Genomic DNA, 18,605 nt, shown 5'->3' with positions numbered 1-18,605 from the left:
AGAAGAAGTTTCCAAAAAGCTGCGTAAGGCTGAGGGAAGTGACCAAAAATATGAAACTGAGAAAACTGCATTTGAAGTTTGGCCATGTGTTATGAGATGAACCGTCAGTAGTGTAGCTTCAAAATTTCCCAGTAACAAAGACATGTTCTTCCCATTTTCAAATCTGTCTTTGGATTCCAAAAATGTCAACTAGAACTGGAGATACAAAAGGCGAAGTAACGGACCCCATCAGGAATTTAGCAATATTTATCGACTTCGAATCGGTTGGCATTTTGTTAGCGTTGTTAAATCTGGTGGTGTCTTGCTGGCGTCGTGAAAAATGCAACAGTCCTTCGTGAAGTGCCATCATCTATTACAGTGCACTGTGGTACCCAGAATATTGTGTACGGCAAAAGTGTGAGGGTGAAACTTGCTTTAGGGGCCCCCCTTTTTTTGTTCTTTGGTGAGGCTATTTCATTCGCGGTTTTTATGCTGGAAGTTTGAGAGGATACAGGGGTGGGACACTGCGCAGTGCGTTTTCCGCAAATGCATCATGTTGTTGGCCCTCAAAAGAGTCTTTTGGGGAAAATAAATGTAGCCGAAAGGCAAACTTTCTTGGCCTATGGGGATAAACCCATAGACGCCTTTTTCCTTCAAGCCGTGCATGGTGCGGCTATCTCCATCGGACATCACGGTTGTGTACCGCAGCCCATTCTTGGAGAGCGAGCGCTTGAACATTATCAGGGCTGCCTCTACCTCCATGCGTCCTGCACCACAGTCAATGTTTCGCTGGCACTCATGGTCTGCCAGCCAATCTTCGTAGCCCTCATCTGAAGCTTTGGGTCTGATGGCGCAACCTAAGCAAAAGTTAGAGAGGACTACATGATCAATCACCAAGCCGGTGTACACTTCAATGATGCAGCCCACTCCAATGTGTGACAACCGTCCCCTTGTCATCCATGGGCCATCAAACATCACATCTATGTTGTTTGGCGGCTGACCAAGGTCCGAGTACAAGTCCTTGATGGCATGCACACTATCAGCTTCAGAGGCTGCTGCAGTGTCCTCGCAAACCTGAACCACTTTCCTCAAGTGCGCTTGGAATGTCTTGTGGTGCAGGCCTCTGTGGGACAAGTTCATACCAGCACAAAAATCTGACAGAGCAGTCACCCCCTTCCCGATGCTTTGAATACTTTTCTAAGCCCTCATATTCACTTCAAAAAGAGTGATATTGCCAGATCCTTCGGTCCTTGGCGAGGAAAAACGTTCCACACGGTGTTCACAAACCGAGCACGTCACCTCGAGCTTCACGGCGAGGCCGTACTGCCGGTCAGGCTTCCTCAAATCCGGCGCCGCCAGCCCGCACTTGCCGCACCTGATGTGCGCAAAAAGGTCCTTCAGCATTGCAAAATCCACTAAGACAAAATCTGTGCCGGATTCTTCCTCTCAGTGCGCCAAATCCACTTCAAGGAGGTCGAATTTTCGCTGCGTTGCTGACTTGGTCTCCATTCCGCGCTTGACCTCGTCCGCGTGTTCCGTACGCGCGGCGATCTCCCCCGCCGTGTAATACCTCGTGTCAAGCCGGCAGGACGTGCTTGGACCAGGTATGGATTCCGGAGGTGGTTGGTCAGGCGATGGGGCAGGCGAGGCAATACGAGGCGGCGAACGATTCTCCTCCGGCGGAGTCGAGCGGCCCGAAGTCGCACCACGCGACCTTGGGATAGGCGGACGACGCTTTCGCTTCCCGTGCGCATGACGGGTCGTCGTCTTCAAGCGTACGTCTCCTGGCATCATTCACGAAAGTATGCGATGGAAGAATTAGAAGAAACTGTAAAAAAAAAACTGCTCTAAGCGAGCACTGCGCCAGAAGAGCGGACTCCGTCAGACGCGCGTAGCAGACGCCATGATGGCGACCGCCATGACAGCAGTCGCGCCGACCAATGGGAGGGGTCGTATGGTGAACTCAAACCGCGCGCGCCCGCTCTAGCCAATCGGCGGCCGAGAAGGTGCCTTCGGAAAACTGGCAAGGGCGGTCGTTCTACTCAAGCGACGCCATTTTGAGATATCGCAAAATGCGCACAAAGAAACAAGCTTCAAAACAAGACCAAGATGGCGGTGATCGGTTGGCTGCTTCGCCTGCGGGGCGCGCGGGAATTTGAAGCAACTTTTGCCCGATTCGGGGCATTTCGTGGCCCTCGAGGCGTTTCAAAACATGATTTTAGAGTATTTCCCGATGGAATTTCGCGTTGATATTTTGAAGGCAGGTGCTTGAAGGTACAATAATTCCAAAAATTGGATTTTCTCAAAATCGATATTTTGGCCATTTTTGACCATTCTAAGACCCGCGTCCCCCCTTAAACCCCCCCTCTCTCTCTCGCTGTGAACCTCTCGATTTTCGAAGTCCCAAGGTTGGCGGGTATGATAGTGTATTTACAAGACAAAGAAAAAAACGCGCTCAGCTTGCTGCGTTGTCACCCGTGTCTTGTTTTGATGTCCTGCACGGTGGCAGCAGCTGCCGCTATTGTTTGACCTTTTCTCACCGTGCAGCAAACTTGTTCCGGTGCATTCCGTAATTCATGAAAACACTGCATTCTTGTTCTGGTGCATTCCGTAATTCATGAAAACACTGCATTTTGCGTCACTTTGCAATGCTGCTGGTGGTGGTCTGTGGAGTTTTTATTATGTTTTTATTTATTATGTTTATTTATTAGACCTATCGTAAAAATTCTGACCTGCAACTTGCTTGCGTTTTCCGTGCTGAAACGTTTTTGGCGAAAAACTAACCTCGCATGATGAACGCACCCCTAAATTTGCATCACATTTTTGGTAAAAAAAGTGCGATCATTATGCGAGTAAATACGGTACTTGGATTGAGCGGGCGGGGAAAGCGGCTGTTTGGTCATTGCCATGGGGTTGCGTCGTATGCGTTTTCGTGTTCAGCGGCGGCTCGACGGGAGCTTCAAAGTCACGATCCGCTGCCACCTGAACTTCGACTTCTCACAGTCGGCGCGTTGGTGTACTGCTGCCGCGTGGGGCCATCGCAGGTTAACTCCCGCTCACAAGTACCCTCCTGCTTGCCTGTGTCTGTTCAGCAAGGGGTCTGGCTCACGTGTGGACCTTTGCACATCATGCAGCGTCAAATGAAGTTAAGAATAAAGAAGGTTGGGGCGAGGTGGCGAAGCATTGTAAAAGATGAGAAAAACTCCAGTTTATACCCACCAGGGTACGTCGTATGAATAGGACCGCGTGCACCCTGGCGTCATATTATCGGGTTTTTAATGCATTGTCTCTGGGGAGTTTGCCGGGACCACGGTGATCCATCGTACGAAGTGAGTCTGGGGGACGTATCAGTGGGGTTTCACTGTAGTTCAAATGGACAACCATTTTGGTTGGCCATCTGGGGAGGGGGTGAGGAGGATTGGATTGCGTTTGAGCTAGCAGCTGTGTTGGTTCTTAACAGTGTAAAATATACCGTCTCATTGAAGTGCCCCTGATCTTTTTCGCTCTACATACAGTCTACGCCCGTTACAAGGGACCCTCTGAATCTGGAAAAAAACGTCCACTGTAGCCGAAGGATGCATTATCCGACGAGAGGGTATGAGCCCTAAAGGGGGTACTTTGACCGATATTGCATATGCATAGAACAAACACTTTGTTCTTTCTACGCGCCTGCAGCACCTCTGCACAGTGTTCGTGCGAGGGAAAAGAATCGCCTAAACACAGTTTCCAAAGCTTAGCACCGGCACTTGGAAAAGGCCTAGCGCATGCGGTCAAGTGTGTAAAGACGCATAATAAGCTGAGCAAATAAAGCAAGGATATAACTAGACGCAATTATTAACCAGCTATAAAACATCAGTCTTGGCCATCAGAACTAGCTAGACTCTTTAAAATCCCTTCACGATGAGGCAGGTTTTCCTGAAACCGTTCGTCAAACAAATCGGATCGCTGCCTGACGTTTCCCCAAGGCAGCTTCCACATTTTTAACGATTTTAGTCTGGTCATTGAAACAGCTGTAATGAAATAATCTGATGACGGACAGCTGTGAAATAGAAAATTAGACCAGTTGGACTGCGCACGGTTACCGGCAGATTGCACACAATGGATGGGAAACAACCCCCATACTTGAGGCATTTCTTACCTTTTTCACCGAACGGAATGGGAACGATGCATGCGGGGGAATAATAAAGACCGAACTTCACTGAACCCGAGCTTTTTATTACGTAAAAAAACTTAACGAGGGCAGACTCGCCTCCGGGTGCACCACTTTGAGTATTCGATAGCCCTGTTTTCAATCTCACCGGAGTCGCGCTTATCGGCAGCGGCCTTGTTCTTGACGGTAGAGCGGACCGTCTGCTTAGACAGGCCTGTACTTCTGGCGATGTCGGCCTGTTTTCCCCCATGTTGGACAGCGTTAATTACGTTTTATCCGACAGTGAAATCAGCTACCCTGCCGCTCAAGCCGCTGGCTGCACAAAAAAAAAAGAAAAAAGGCACTGGCACTGGCTTGACTTGGCTGCGCCAATGACCTGGCTGCCAGCGATGTTGCCAGACACAACAGTTTTCTTCCCAAAATAAACAAAAAAAAAGCATATCAGGTGCAGGCCTTGCGGAAGTCCGTTATAAACATTCAGTCGAAACAATTTTCGCCTAAAATTTAGTCTGTTGTAGCCGATAGTCTGCTCTAGCCGGGTCCATTATGAGCGGAGTGGACTCCATTTAAAATGCATGGGGACCAGACAAACCAACAGAAATGGTCTGTTGTAACCGAAAGTCCGTTGTTGCCGGATCCGCTGTAACGAGCGTAGACTGTATAGAGCAGCAGCGAATGGTTCAAGTGAGGAGCCATATCAGTGCCATTTGGAGTTGAAACACTGCCACTGAAAGGTTGCTTTTTCACCTGTTCATTGAAATCACTGTGGATGGCTTCTTTCCAGGTGTCCAGAGGCAGGTACCAGGGGGCGTACCAGAATGATGGGCAGGCCCTCTGTGTGGGTATGCCGTGCACAGCACCCTACACATGCAGCGATGGTGAAACTGCCTGGCTACGAGGGATGGTTTATGCCTTTGACGCCAAAGACGAGAACTACGCCCATGTGAGCGTTTTCACTGTGCTGCTCTTCAGTGCGTCGGGTGTCTGTAGCTTGGTAGGGAGCAGCACAACATGCAGCCTTCTGGCTCGGCTCGACTCGGGGGAACGGGGGATTGGGAGGATGCGGCTGGGCAGCAAGTTCAGAGTGCTCACCTGTGGTGGGTAGGTGAGGTAGTGGTACGGCCTGTTCGTTCAACCTTTCCTTTGAAGGCCCGTGCAGGGATGTCAGTGGGTAACAATTGGGACGTCGCTGAACAGCGCTGCAACAGGGTGGTGGATGGGCCGTTGTCTGCGCTGGCCAGCGGCACCTGATGGCAGTGCACGGAGGTCCCCCCGCTGTTCGAGAGAGAAGTGGTTCGATGCCTTGTGCTGTGACTGCACTGTAGTACAATTGCACTTCTTTTTCTGGCCAACATTGCAGGCTACAGCAATAGCTGACCAGAGTTTGTAGATTTTTCGCGTTCTTGATGAAGGTGATAATAGTGAACGCACGGAGCATTGCTTGCACACGGATATGCTTTGGGTGCATAGCAATTGTGTGTCATGCTGCTTGTCGCCACTCATCTGTATGGAACTGTGCACTGTGCATCGTCAAGCGGTACGCAAGAGGGGTTGTGCACTCCCCTGGTTGGTCATTGAAGGTGCAGGAGACTGGCCAAGAAGCTAAAACAATTGCCGCTTCAGTGTTCCCTCCTAGGTAGATCGGATGTACAGAAAAGCATTTATTAGAGGCAGACGATACAGTTAAACCTCGATATAACGAAGTCGTACTTGCGGGTGAAAATTTTGTTAAATTGAGAATTTCGTAAAATCGAGGTTTCGATTTTACAGTTAATTTAACCAGTTATTGAGATTTAAAACCCTTGCCCATCACTAAGAAACAACTGCTATGTAGTTACCTCTCCACTTAAACCGAAATTTGTACTAAATCTGGCCGCAAAAATTGTGTGAATTAAGAGCTTCAACACTTGGGCTATGGAATTCGGATATCCTACAGTAGTTCGTGTCGTCGTAAAACCGATGCTTTTTCCGCATTGCTGCATTAAATATGATAGCAGACTAGGTTTCCACTTTTTCTTTTTTTAGATGCAGAGCATCTCATTCACTCGCCTTGTCCCTCCGGCGTCTCCGTCGTCGTCGTCGGCGGCGGCGGCGTTGTCCGCCCCTCCCCCATTCTCCTCGCTGCGCCAGCTACGCTCTCCGCCGCTCACCCCCTCTCCTCTCCGATAGCGAACACTCTCTCGCAAGGGACATTGGATTGGATTCGATTGGATTGGCCTGAAATGGATTGGATTGGATTGTGTTGCGTAATAGCCGCGGCACGTTGCGTCATAGCCGCGGCAGACGCGCTGGGGCCGGCGCATGTGCAGTACTCTCTCTTCCGCGGTTTCCTCTCCTTCGGGCGCGCTGCGCATATAACCGGTATGCCGTTCTCCGGCGAAGCAACATCCACGCTTGGCTCAAACACCTAGAGTCCACGCCGCTTTACAAGTACGCCAATGTCGTCATCGACTGGGACCGGCTTACGCAGTCCCCTCAACGTTATGCGCGCTATAAAACACGGTCCCTTCGCCGCTCCGCCTATGCGTCGCATCTACACAGGGGTTCCCGCGAGGGGAGGTAGTTTTTTCATTTCGGTCACTACTAAACGCCGCTGTTAGTCAATTGAACCAGCGTCCATGCCCCGTGAACTTCACCCCGGCGAGGTGGTGGTTCGAAGTTACGCCTCTTTTCGTCCGTTCAGTGGTAGGCTTAGGCACGGCGTTGAGGGGTGCGGTGGGCCAACAGCGGAAGGGTGCTATAAAGCTTTCGAAAGACTTTTTTCATGCACAAAGGCTCTGCAGTATGGGCGCGTGATGCAACCACGACACTCGAGATAAAGCCATGATTGAGAGTTGAGCGGAGTACACAAGGACCGCTTCACTTTGTGGAGCAGCGCTTACGTGCTCCCGCTAGAGCGGAAAGCTTACATTAAATATCTTCTGGTCAAATTTGATTAAGCACTTACTTTTATGCCCGCTGAGCCCTAAAGAAACCGATTTCTCCGCATCGCAGCTGTCTAATGAACACGTTTTGACCAAGTTCGGAGAGCAATTTATTGCCACCAGCACTCGATGTTCAACCCCGCAGGGGGCACCTTGTGTACTCAAGGTGTTTTGGTGAGTAGCGCCACCACGGTCCCGAGCTCCGCAGGGGTGCCTACTGCCGTAGGCACTTGGTGACTTGCAACACCACGGACCCGAGCACATGTGGGTTCGACCCACCCACGCCCCGGCTGTGCGTGGCTGAGCTGTGTCCGGGGAAAAGGGAATCCTGGTGGCTGAGCCAAAGCCGGGGTTGTTTTGGACCTTCATGGCCCCCCGGTAGAGGCAACACACCACTTTGGCCCCTGCTTCTCGCAGACGGTGCCCCCGGTCTGACCCGCCCGGGGGGAACCAGCCAGTCGCCTTTTCATGCCTCCCTCTCAGCTCTTTCATTTTCCTGTCTTCTTTCCTACCCCTATCCTGTTATCTCTTCTTTTCCTCATTTCCACACATTTCCAGGCGGCGAGGGTTAACCCTGGGTAAGGAATCAACCTTGAGGACTTAAACAGGGTTATAGCAGCTATGTATGGCTAACGCGCATCTAGCGCGTTCCCAGGTTGGGCTCGGTGGTGGGCGGCCAGCATAGCTGCTGAATTGATTTCACTTGTTATGGCAACAAGATATTCTGCATCCCATGATCGTCCTCCAAAACGAGGACGCAACGAAGCAGTCCAGCAATTTTTCACTCCTAAAAAGTCAGAAAATTTCCTAAAGTTCCACGTCATGCACTGTGAAAAAGAAGGCTTGTCAATGAGACGTCTGTCACCATTCTTGGTAGCCAAAGTTCTAACGAATGAGCTAGGCGGCGGTTATAAAGTAAGCAAGTTGGGAAGCGGTGACCTTCTCCTAGAAGTACAAGATGCAGCTCAGTGTGCCAAGTTGACGAAAATAACCGCTGTTGGCGACAATCCTGTGAGCATCAGTCCCCACCGATCTATGAACACTACCAGAGGTGTTATCTCTGATGAAGACTTTCTGAACTTGTCTGAGCAAGAACTCCTGGAAGGGTTCGAGGGCCAGAATGTTGTGAATATTCAACGAATCAAAATGCGTAGAGATGGGAAGGAAATTTCGACCAAGCATGTAATCCTCACATTCTCGACCAGTGTACTGCCTGAGTCTGTCGAGGCAGGCTACGTTAAAATCCCTGTGCGTTTGTATATTCCAAACCCCCGACGCTGCTATAAATGCCAAAGATTTGGCCATGGTTCACTGAGCTGCCGAGGCAAGGCAGCATGTCCAAAGTGTAGCCTCCCCGACCACTCGTCTGACACCTGTGAAGCTCCACTACACTGTGCAAACTGCATGGGAGAGCACGCCGCGTACTCGCGCTTGTGCCCGCAATGGAAGAAAGAAAAAGAAATAATTGCTCTGAAGTATAAGGAAAACATTACCTTTAGGGAAGCACGACAGAGACTGTTCCTGACACACACTAGCTTTGCCGATGTAGCGCGACGGGGGGCGGCGCTACACTCGGTTCGAGTTCCCCTTGGAACCCTCCCAGTGAGGCCCCAAGGGACACCCCAAGCCCCTCAGTGCCGGTGGCTAAGGCCACTGCACATGCCACAAAAGAAGCATCAAGGGCTGCCCTAGCACCCCTTGATGCCAACGCTAGGCCCCTTGCTGGCACTGCTGTGCCGGTCCCTGCTGAGAGGCAGGCTGCCGCAACCAGCCAGCCTAACCCTGCTGACGAGGCTTCGCAAGAAGCCATGGACACAACGCCGAGCCCTCCGTTGCGTGGTACGCCGATAGGGCGCGGCACGTCGCTCGACCGTTCAAAGCAAAAGACACCTAGGGTCACGGCTCCTGGGAAGGTGTCTTGAGCCTGGGAGGGTGACAGCATGGCACTTCCTTAATCCTTGTTCAGCATAAGCTGATGGTAACTGATAATGTAGTCCAATGGAACTGCAGAGGCCTCCTGAAAAACTTGGACGATATCTATGAATTGCTGTCACAACACCAAATAAGTATTATGTGTCTCCAGGAGACACACTTGAGGACGAACCAAACTAACTTCTTAAAGAACTACTCTGTATTTAGGAAAGACAGGGATGGCTGCATGCATCCCTCTGGAGGAGTTGCGATTATCGTGCAAAAATCAGTGGCCTGCCAGTTCTTACCGCTACAGACCAGTTTAGAGGCTGTAGCCATACGAGCCATTATCTTTAATAAACTGGTAACAGTATGCTCACTGTACATACCTCCAGACCACGGGCTCTCCAGTATGGAGTTTGAAACATTAGTTGATCAGCTGTCAGGGCCGTATCTGCTAGTTGGGGATCTGCTAGTCGGTTACAACAGAACCACCCACTCTGGGGTTCTGCACGCACGGATGCTAGAGGACGCCTCGTTGAAAAGTTTATGCTATCATCTGGAGCATGCATACTTAACAAGAAAGACCCAACATATTATAACACAACACATGCCACGTACTCCTGTATAGATCTCGCCATAGCCTCTCCAGTTCTGTTTCCAGCATTCCAGTGGAAGGTCATTAATAACCTGTACGGAAGTGACCACTTTCCAGTGAGCCTCAAGCTTGTAGACAATAAACAAGACAACACTCCATGCCCACAAAAGTTCAAGGAGGAGGCCGCAGACTGGAAAAAATTCAAAGAGCTCTCTGAGTGTCACTATACACTTATAGACAACCTTGGTATTGATGAAGCTGCTGAGACTCTGACCACCCATATAATTGAAGCTGCGCTGAAGTCCACCCCATTGGTGGAATGATGATTGCAGGCAGGCCCGTAAGGAACAGAATAAGGCATGGGGTGTCTTGCGTAGGTGCCCAACGACTGAAAACTTGGTACTTTTCAAGCGAGCAAAGGCCAATGGCAGACGGATTCGGCGTATTGCGAAAAAAGAAAGCTGGAATCGTTTTGTGTCATCAATCACATCATATACTGACACGCGGAAAGTATGGAGGAGAATTAAAGCACTCCGAGGAAGTAACACTCTTACGTACCCTTTGGTCAGCACATGTGGAGACACTTTACAAGACCAAGCGAATGCCCTAGGCAAGCATTTTGAGTATGTATCAAGCTCAGCTCACTATTCAAATAACTTCCAGAGACACAAGAATGCAGAGGAACGGAAGATTGTACGTGACAAACGGCAGTCTGAGGTAGGGTATAATTGCCCCTTCACTATGCAGGAGCTTAAAGTGGCGCTCACTACTTGTGGTAAATCATCACCAGGTCGAGACCGAATAACATACACCATGATTAAGCACCTGCACGACGACACGCTAGAAGCGCTCTTACTGTTGTTTAACAAGATCTGGCGTGCAGGGCAATTTCCAAAAGTGTGGAAAGAAGCTATTGTGGTGCCGATTCTAAAGGAGGGGAAAGATCCATCACTTGCAACTAGTTTCAGACCGGTCGCTTTAACCAGTTGCTTATGCAAAGTCTTCGAAAAAATGATTAACCGTCGCCTTATCTATTTTCTTGAGTACCATGGTATTATAGACAATCGCCAGGCGGGTTTTCGCTCTGGTAGATCGACAGCAGACCACCTAGTGGCTATTGAATCCTACATCAGGGATGCATTTGTTCATAAGCAGCATTGTTTATCAGTTTTCTTTGACCTCCAGAAAGCTTACGACACAGCCTGGCGTTACGGCATTCTTTGCGATCATCGCCGCCTTGGAGTTTGTGGAAACATGCTGAACAGTTTGAAAGATTACCTTTCGGAGCGCACCTTTCAGGTTAGGGTTGGAAATGTCCTCTCAAGGATGTTCGTCCAAGAAAATGGAGTGCCGCAGGGTGGTGTGCTCAGCTGCACCCTTTTTATTGTTAAAATGAATTCCTTAGGAACTGCACTGCCTCACTCCATATCCTACTCGCTATATGTTGATGATGTGCACATTGCGTTTAAATCATGTAATATGTCCATTTGTGAGAGGCAAATCCAACTAGCTGCAAACAAACTTACAAAATGGGCAGATGAGAATGGCTTCTGTTTTAACCCAGAAAAAAGCACGTGTGTGGTCTTCTCTAGGCAGCGTGGTATCCGCCCAGATCCTGTTATTAAACTCAATGAAACACCCATAGCAGTAAAAAAGGAGCACAAGTTCCTTGGGGTTGTGCTTGATGACATGTTTGTGATGATGAAATGTTTGGATACAGTCAGGATCCTGAAAGTCCTCTCACACCAGTCTTGGGGTACTGACACAAAGTGCCTATTGGCCTTATTCAATAGCCTTGTGAGGTCCCGCATCGACTACGGGTGTCTTGTTTATCAATCTGCCGCGAGAACAGCACTAAAGATGTTAGACCCTGTCTACCATCTTGGCCTTCGTCTGGCTACAGGCGCTTTCCGAACAAGCCCTGTTTTAAGCCTGTATGTGGAAGCCAATCAGTGGTCTCTTGAAACACAGCGGAAGTACACTGGGTTGAATTATGCTCTAAAAGTGACATCCTTGACCGGACACCCGAACAGCACTCTAGGTAACCAGGCAATCAAGCTTTTTGAAAAGCGACCTGCCATGGCTGAGCCATTCCTTCTCTCGGTGAGGGCACTGGCCGCAGACCTGGGAATATCCTTCACTGACGCTCAGAAAACCAGCTTTGCTGACTTTGTCCCTCCATGGGATCTCTGCCCTATCTCTTATGATCTCTCTTTTATGAAGATTGACAAAAGAACCGCTCCAAAGGAATTAATTATGCAGCATTTTTTGTTTTTGCAGAACAAGTACAGAGCATCTGAGTTCTACACAGATGCGTCCAAGTCAGCTGGTGCAGTATCATGTGCTGCACATGGTCCCAACTTTTCCACGTCTGAGACTATGCCTGAAGCCACATCTATATTCACTGCTGAAACACGCGGCCTTGTATTGGCTGTAGAATATATTATTGAGAACAATGTCCAAAAGTCAGTGATATTTACTGATTCTCAAAGTGCTGTGCAGGCTTTAGCATCAGGAAAGTTACAAAAAAATCCAGTCTTTAATCAAATGCTAAAACTACTGTGCTCAGCCCACAAACAAAAACTTGAAATCACTGTCTGTTGGGTCTCAGGTCACTGCGGCATAGCCGGAAATGAGCAAGCAGACAGGAATGCTGTAACTGCAGCTCTTCGGAGTGACCTAGATATTCAAAGCGTCCCGTACGAGGATCTTAAAGCGTACGTACGTAAGAGGCTGCGCGACCAATGGCAGGAAGATTGGAATGGGGAAACAGCAAACAAATTGCACATGGTAAAACCCAAGTTAGGTAGATCGATCTGTGAGAAACGAGACAGGATCACAGAGGTTACTCTCTGTAGACTGCGCATAGGCCATACCCATGCTACACATGCGTACCTATTGAAAGGAACAGAACAGCCACGCTGCTTGAGGTGTGGAGGGTCGCTATCAGTCATTCACGTACTGGTAGAATGCAAACTACTTGAACCGCAAAGAAAGCTTCATTTTCCAGAATTGTACACACGCATGATCCCTCAACACCCATTGCTGTTTTTATCAGACGAGCCACTTTTCTCTACTAACCGTGTTTTTAAGTACCTCTCAGACGGAGATTTTTTAAGGTATGTGTCGTATCACCCGTGAGCCGAGCCACCAACGCACGCTAGAACCCGGTAGGGCCACTCATTGCTACCGCAAAGACGGTGGCAAGGGGTGCACGTAGAAAATGCCTGTCATAGTGTCAAATGTTTTCACTTGGCCCTATACCTTTTATTATATATCCTCTACTTTATATTCTCACTTGAATAATCCTCACCATAGTACTGGCGCTCTTTGGCCTTGATGCCCTTGCGCCAAGAAAACCTAACATCATCATCATCATCACTCGATGTTCAAGCCGTAGTGAAGAAGTTCGTAAGCAGGTCTTAGCGTTTCTTGACCAGGGTGGGCTTTACGTGACGCTCGTATGCTGACAGCACTAACAAGGCTTGCTCTTCAACATTCGCGTGCGCCTGCGTGCCTCTGCAGAATGTCGATGGCATCCATCACTTCAATGGCCTTCGGTTTCACCGACACTTCCTCAGGCTCTTGTTCGGAACATTTTTCTTTTCCTTGGAGTGCTCATGCTGCTGATAAGACTCATCTAATGATGGACTAACAAAATATTAATGTGTTTATCAGCGAGCACAACCTAGAGCCGCAGCACCGTGAGCAAGGACGCATAGAAAAAAACACTAGAAGTAGGCTTCAGCCTTCGGCAGCCTAAGCATAGAGGGCGCTGGCGTAGGCAATGATGGAGACGTCAAAATGGTGGCCGCACTATTGAACCGTCCATGACCGCTAGCGGTTTTTGAGCAGCAGCTTTCATCGCTTTTAATTGTTGTCATCCGCATAATTCACCGCTTTTCTTTCATTTTAGCCTTTTAAGAGTTAGTGCGAGTACTGAATGTTTTCAATGTAGGCTCTGAGAGGCAAAATAAAACGTGCCTCGACCGGAATTTCGTTCTTCCTTTCTCGCCATGACTTCGTTTAATCGAAAGCGCCGCACGAAATTACTTAGTAAAATCGAGATAAAAATACATGGATTTAGCAAAATTTTGATAGAAAACTTGAAAAAATTCATTATATCGCGAATTTCGTTAAATGGAGATTCGTTATATCGAGGTTCAACTGTATTTCACAGAAGGAACAGCAATTAACTATGCACCGAGCTACGAACGTCCCCAGTGTTAGAGTTCACAGGGTGTCATCATTGTTCCGAGTGCACGCTCGCGTTGGTAGCTTCTTGGTAGTGGTAGTGCTCGTGTCAGCAGGGGAGCTTGGCAGTCACGAGCTCAGCCGTCGCAGCCAAGAGGCAGGGGTGCGGGGCCCCAGGTGCATGCAGGGACCCATCTGGGTGCGAAGTCCGGGCGTCGCAGCCCAGCAGCTCAGCCGGTTCTTGTTCCATAGCCCCGAGTACCTTCTGGAACCGCCAACGGTGCGTTGCCAAGGGGTGTCGCTCCAGCATCGCATCCTGGAGCTCGCTCTTTGGTGGCCGGAAACGTCACGAGGCCGTGCTCTGGGTCTGCCAAGCTGGGTGCTGTTTCGGGAGCGTGGCCTCATCTTCCTCCTCATTCAACTGCACTCCCTCTTGAAGTGCTAATTGGCCTGTCTTGGGATTGACCCTTATTGCTTCTTTCCCTGTTCCTCAATTGCTTTGTCTGAGCCTGTGCTTCTCCGGGGGGGGGGTATTGCTCACGGCGCCTGCATCTGGCGTGTCACTGGTGCGTGCCGACCTGCACGGTGACACTCGGTGCGAGTCGCAGTGGTCGACAGCAGTGGCACCCAGCCGGCGAGCTCTTCTTCGCAAGCCCTGTGGTAATCTCCCTGTTGCACACTGGTTCTTTCACTGTGCAGTCCCCCTCTTGCTTGCGCTGTTTTACGAGGGTGTGCAAGCTGTGTTTGTCTTCAGGCTTGTAGACATAGCTGCAGCACGTTTTTTTCCTTCTGCAGGTCTTCTTCGTTGACTATGGTTACGCAAGCCGTGTCCGGAGGACTGATCTGCACCCTCTCAAGTAAGAGGTCAACTTTTTACCCCTCAAAGGTTAACTCTACTCACTTTTTTTTACAAGTGGAAGCAGGAGAATGCCCAAAACACAAAGGCTCGATCGTTACAGGTAATGTTTTCAGAAACTGGAAAAATGGCGGCCATTTCCCCTGGCTGGTGGGACGTAGAGAAGGGAAACACGAACGGGCAAGCTGGCATGGCAGCAGCTCAGTGCTGCATAGAGCTCGCCAGCAAAAACGAGCTTAATGAAGGGAGATTGTAGGTGTGTTGGTTCTCGTCGTTGAGCTCAAGCCTTTCTCGAGCCTGCAAGTGGCTTTCGAATGGGCACTTTGCGAGAACATTGGGCACTGGAGAACCAGCAAGTTACAGGTTTGGTAAGAGAGTTTGTTTTCCTATGTCACATACGATGCGCACTGTAGGTGTAGCGGCAAGTGTGCCTTTGGAGCTTTCCTAAGAGCCGAATAATCTTTTAAAAAAAACTGTGATGTCCGCAAAATGCGCGTAGTATTTGGAAAGTAATGGCAGTCTTGTCGCAGAGGTGCCGCACGCACAGTTTCTCTGCGACTGCACTGCTGACCATTCCTTCCTCCAGGCCTTTTCGGTTTCTCATGCCAAAGGTACCCTACCTTATGGGGAGGCCACACACTCTTTTGAAGTGGGCAACAGGAATGTACCCTGTGCTGGCTCCGTGTTGTGGGCTCACATATGGGATAAGAGAGGACCACGGCTGGTTTTGCCAGAGAAAGTGCTACCCGCCGTACGCTAGCCCCAGCGGAATCCGAAGGCTTGCTGACGCTGGCTGCCTGATATCTGTAACCAGCTCGGCCATCGTGAATGGAGTGTTCATAGGGTTTTCTTGTGTTTTGGTTGGTGTGGTTGCCTTGGGTTCTGTAGGTGAACATGTATCTAATTTCTGTGGGAAGAAAACGTTTGTTGCCATGTTGGTGAGAGTGGCCGTGTCAACGTTGAGGCAAAAGGTAAGGGTCTGTCCAGCTGTGCACATTTGCCACTTTCCTTGCATGGCTCGAAACGTCCTCCATATTTTGGACTGGCCCGTTCCTTCGTTGAAGGAGGAGCAGTGCGTGTGCCATTGAGTTCTGTGCAACTTCTTGGAGTACTGACAAGCGGCGGCTGTAGCCTTGCTCAGCTTAATCCGCGACGAAAGTGTTTTGCCGTTTTACGGTATCGCTGCTGTGCCTGAAGGTGACTGATCCAAAGGTTGAGTAAGTGAATGTCGGGATTCGGAGAGTCTGCCTTCACTGTATACGTTTCGGTTGCTGCGTGCGTAGCGTCTACAATAGCGACCGAGACAAGTTTTTCACTGTGGCTTTTATCCGATGCAGCTTGTAGCAGAGCCTCTCGAAATTTGTCCCAGTGGATCACGTAGGCCTGGCGGGACTCGTGGTGATATTTGAGGCACTTCAGCTTCACTGCGATGGGGAAATGGTCGCTACCAAGGGTATCGGGCCAGGTGTGCCATTCTCATTTGAGAGCCGTGCTTGCCCAGGTCAGGTCCGAAGAACTGTCGGTCTGCTTGGCATGGTTGGTGAGGTGGGTTACAATACCAACCGCATTTTGAAGCTCAAGGTGGACAGACTCCATTGCCCCAATTAATGCAGACCCCCTTCTTGTGTCCTTAGTGTAGTCGTCATTAAGCCAGGGGAGCGGTCTGTGTTGTAAAGTGATGCATTGACGTCTGGAGAGAGAGAAGCTGCCCTCCCCTTCTCAGAACATGAGGAGCTGAGCCTACTGCTGCAGATAAGCGCTGCAAATCCCACTCTGTTGGTTTGCTTCAATGTGCCTAAAATCTGGCCGTGTTTTCGGAGGGGAAGATCTGAGCGGATGGCGGCACCTTCACTAGGGTGTGCGGGTGGCTGGGAACGGTACCGGATGGCCTCCTTCCAGGCTGCAGAGGAAAGTGTCCAGGGGGCGAGATTTCTTGGTGAGCTCGATGGGGGGGGGGCAGATGAATGGATGAGGGGCTCCTGGCATGCCAGTGAAGAGTGCCAATGCGTGCTCTTTGAAGGGGTCAATCATTGTGACCCTCAGCTGTGGGAGGCATGCTGTGTCACTGCCCCTTCCTGCCTCCCCCTCTTGCAGGAATGAGTGCGCGAGCATCCCGGCCCAGGCCATCAGGGCGACCATGGGCCATCTGGAGCCTGTCGGGGTAAGTTTTGGTCTGCACATCCACAGGGGATTTGGCACGCTGTCAGGGGGTCATGAATCCAGGGCCTGGCAGAAGGCACCACGACCCATACGTGCAGTGCTAGCACACCTACCAGTGTACGCACCAATAACTAGCTCAAGGTCGAATCACGGCCAAAGGGATGGTTCTGGTGAGGTCGATCGCAAAATGGCCAGAACTGTAGCCGTTGATTAGAAAGCAGGCTTGTTTTAGCAAGTAGCATCAGGCTACTTTTGTGAAACAATATTTTACCCACCTTTAACCCATCACCTTGCTTCTAACATTCTCACTTACCATGGCCTGATACACAATTAGCTCATTGCATGCCTCATAGCCTTCCATATCCCCTAACCCTCCTCATATTGATTGATTGATTGTAGGGTTTAACGCGCCAACGCAACGCAAGCGATGAGGCGCGCCGCGGTGGAGGGCTCCGGATTAATTTTGACCAACTGGGGATCCTTAACGTGCGCCGAAATCTCGTACGCACAGGCGTTTTTGCTTTTCGCCTCCATTAGAAAAGCGGCCGCCGCGGCCGGGAATTGAACCCGCGACCTCGTCCTCAGTGGCGCAACGCCTTAGCCACTGGGCCACCACGGCGGGTCTAACCCTCCTCGTACATAACCATCTTTTGAAAGGGGTCCTTTACACCAATGTAATATTATGCAGTTTTTGCATGCTTCCTATGAATCTGTTGTTTATTCTGTCATAGCAATGACTTTCTTGGCCACGGTGTAAGATATACTTACCGTATTTTCGCGCGTATGACCCGCACCAAAAATGCGAAAATTTCAGTGGCAAAGTAGGGGTGCGAATAATACGCGGGGTTATTCCTTTAGGGCAGCTTCACGGCAATGCGCTTTGTGCCGCGATGCTCCTACGCAGTAACACTGACTAAGCCCTCCATGCCTTTGGTAAGAGAGTTTGTTTTCCTATGTTCAAAACATCCTATGTTTTGTTTCCTATGATCAAAACATAAAAGGACAAGGAAGAAAAAACAAGGACGAGTGCACTCTAACAACTGAATTTTATTAGTGAATTGTGACTTTCGCCTTGCAGTCAATGTATTCTACTTACTAAATATACACTTCTTGCGTCTACATAGTATGTGATGTGTTGCTTGAGCAGTAGCTTTGGTGCCGCCTTTTCTGTATCAAATGCCCGGGCAATATGCGAGGATTTTTTTTTTTCTTTTCTGGTGGGCTGAAAGTGGGGGTGCGGATTATATGCAGGGGTGGGTTATACGCGAGAAAATATGGTATAGGTGTAGACACAGTGGGTCAAAAAGCTGTAAAATAAAGTTGGTGGCACCATGCGTAGACCTTCGATTGAAAGGTCATCTGGTGGCACTACTAACTCTGCAGCATCCAAGATCTCACGTGGCTTCACTAACGACTGTCCAAAGCAAGGTGGTTCGCAGGCACTAGTAACATGCGTGTAAAGCAATGGTGTTTGTGTGAGCTCACTGTGTGAGCTCGCACAACATGAGCTTAACACTCTTGTGATCACGCCTATTCCCATCGATCGTATGTTATCGATTAATGCAAATTTAAATTTTGGCGCTATCCAAGCGCTTCTGGACAGCAAACGCCATCCAGAGGGTGAAGGAGGAAGTATTTCGTCACTTTCTCTTTCGAGTTTTTTTCCGCCGCGAGGGGGATTTGGAAATGTCATTCGCTGGCGGGGAAACGAGCTCATATGGTTTCAGGTATGGCGTCGACGCCGTTCGCCGATGCTTCACGCGAACAGCGGATTTTGATGGATTCCGAGGAATCTGAGTTGGAATCTGTGGACGGACGACTACTACAATTCGT

General features: G+C 49.7%; 1 protein-coding gene across 2 annotated transcripts in view; it reads left to right on the top strand.

Moving 5' to 3' along the window:
- The window catches only part of LOC144142455 (uncharacterized), a 180,974-nt gene that overhangs the window by 76,223 nt on the left and 86,146 nt on the right, over positions 1 to 18,605 (top strand). For both annotated transcript variants that reach the window (XM_077674001.1, XM_077673991.1), the window contains 3 exons: positions 4,914 to 5,072; positions 14,552 to 14,613; positions 16,707 to 16,773. In XM_077674001.1, coding sequence (XP_077530127.1) covers positions 4,914 to 5,072; positions 14,552 to 14,613; positions 16,707 to 16,773 — 288 coding nt within the window. The remainder of the gene's footprint in view (positions 1 to 4,913; positions 5,073 to 14,551; positions 14,614 to 16,706; positions 16,774 to 18,605) is intronic.

Source organism: Haemaphysalis longicornis, unplaced genomic scaffold (genome assembly GCF_048455015.1).
Source record: "Haemaphysalis longicornis isolate Haplotype H1 unplaced genomic scaffold, Haemaphysalis longicornis Haplotype H1 scaffold_1, whole genome shotgun sequence".
NCBI classification, from domain to species: domain Eukaryota; kingdom Metazoa; phylum Arthropoda; class Arachnida; order Ixodida; family Ixodidae; genus Haemaphysalis; species Haemaphysalis longicornis.
Note: the sequence above shows the minus strand (reverse complement) of the source record. Positions and strands in the feature narration are given on the sequence as shown.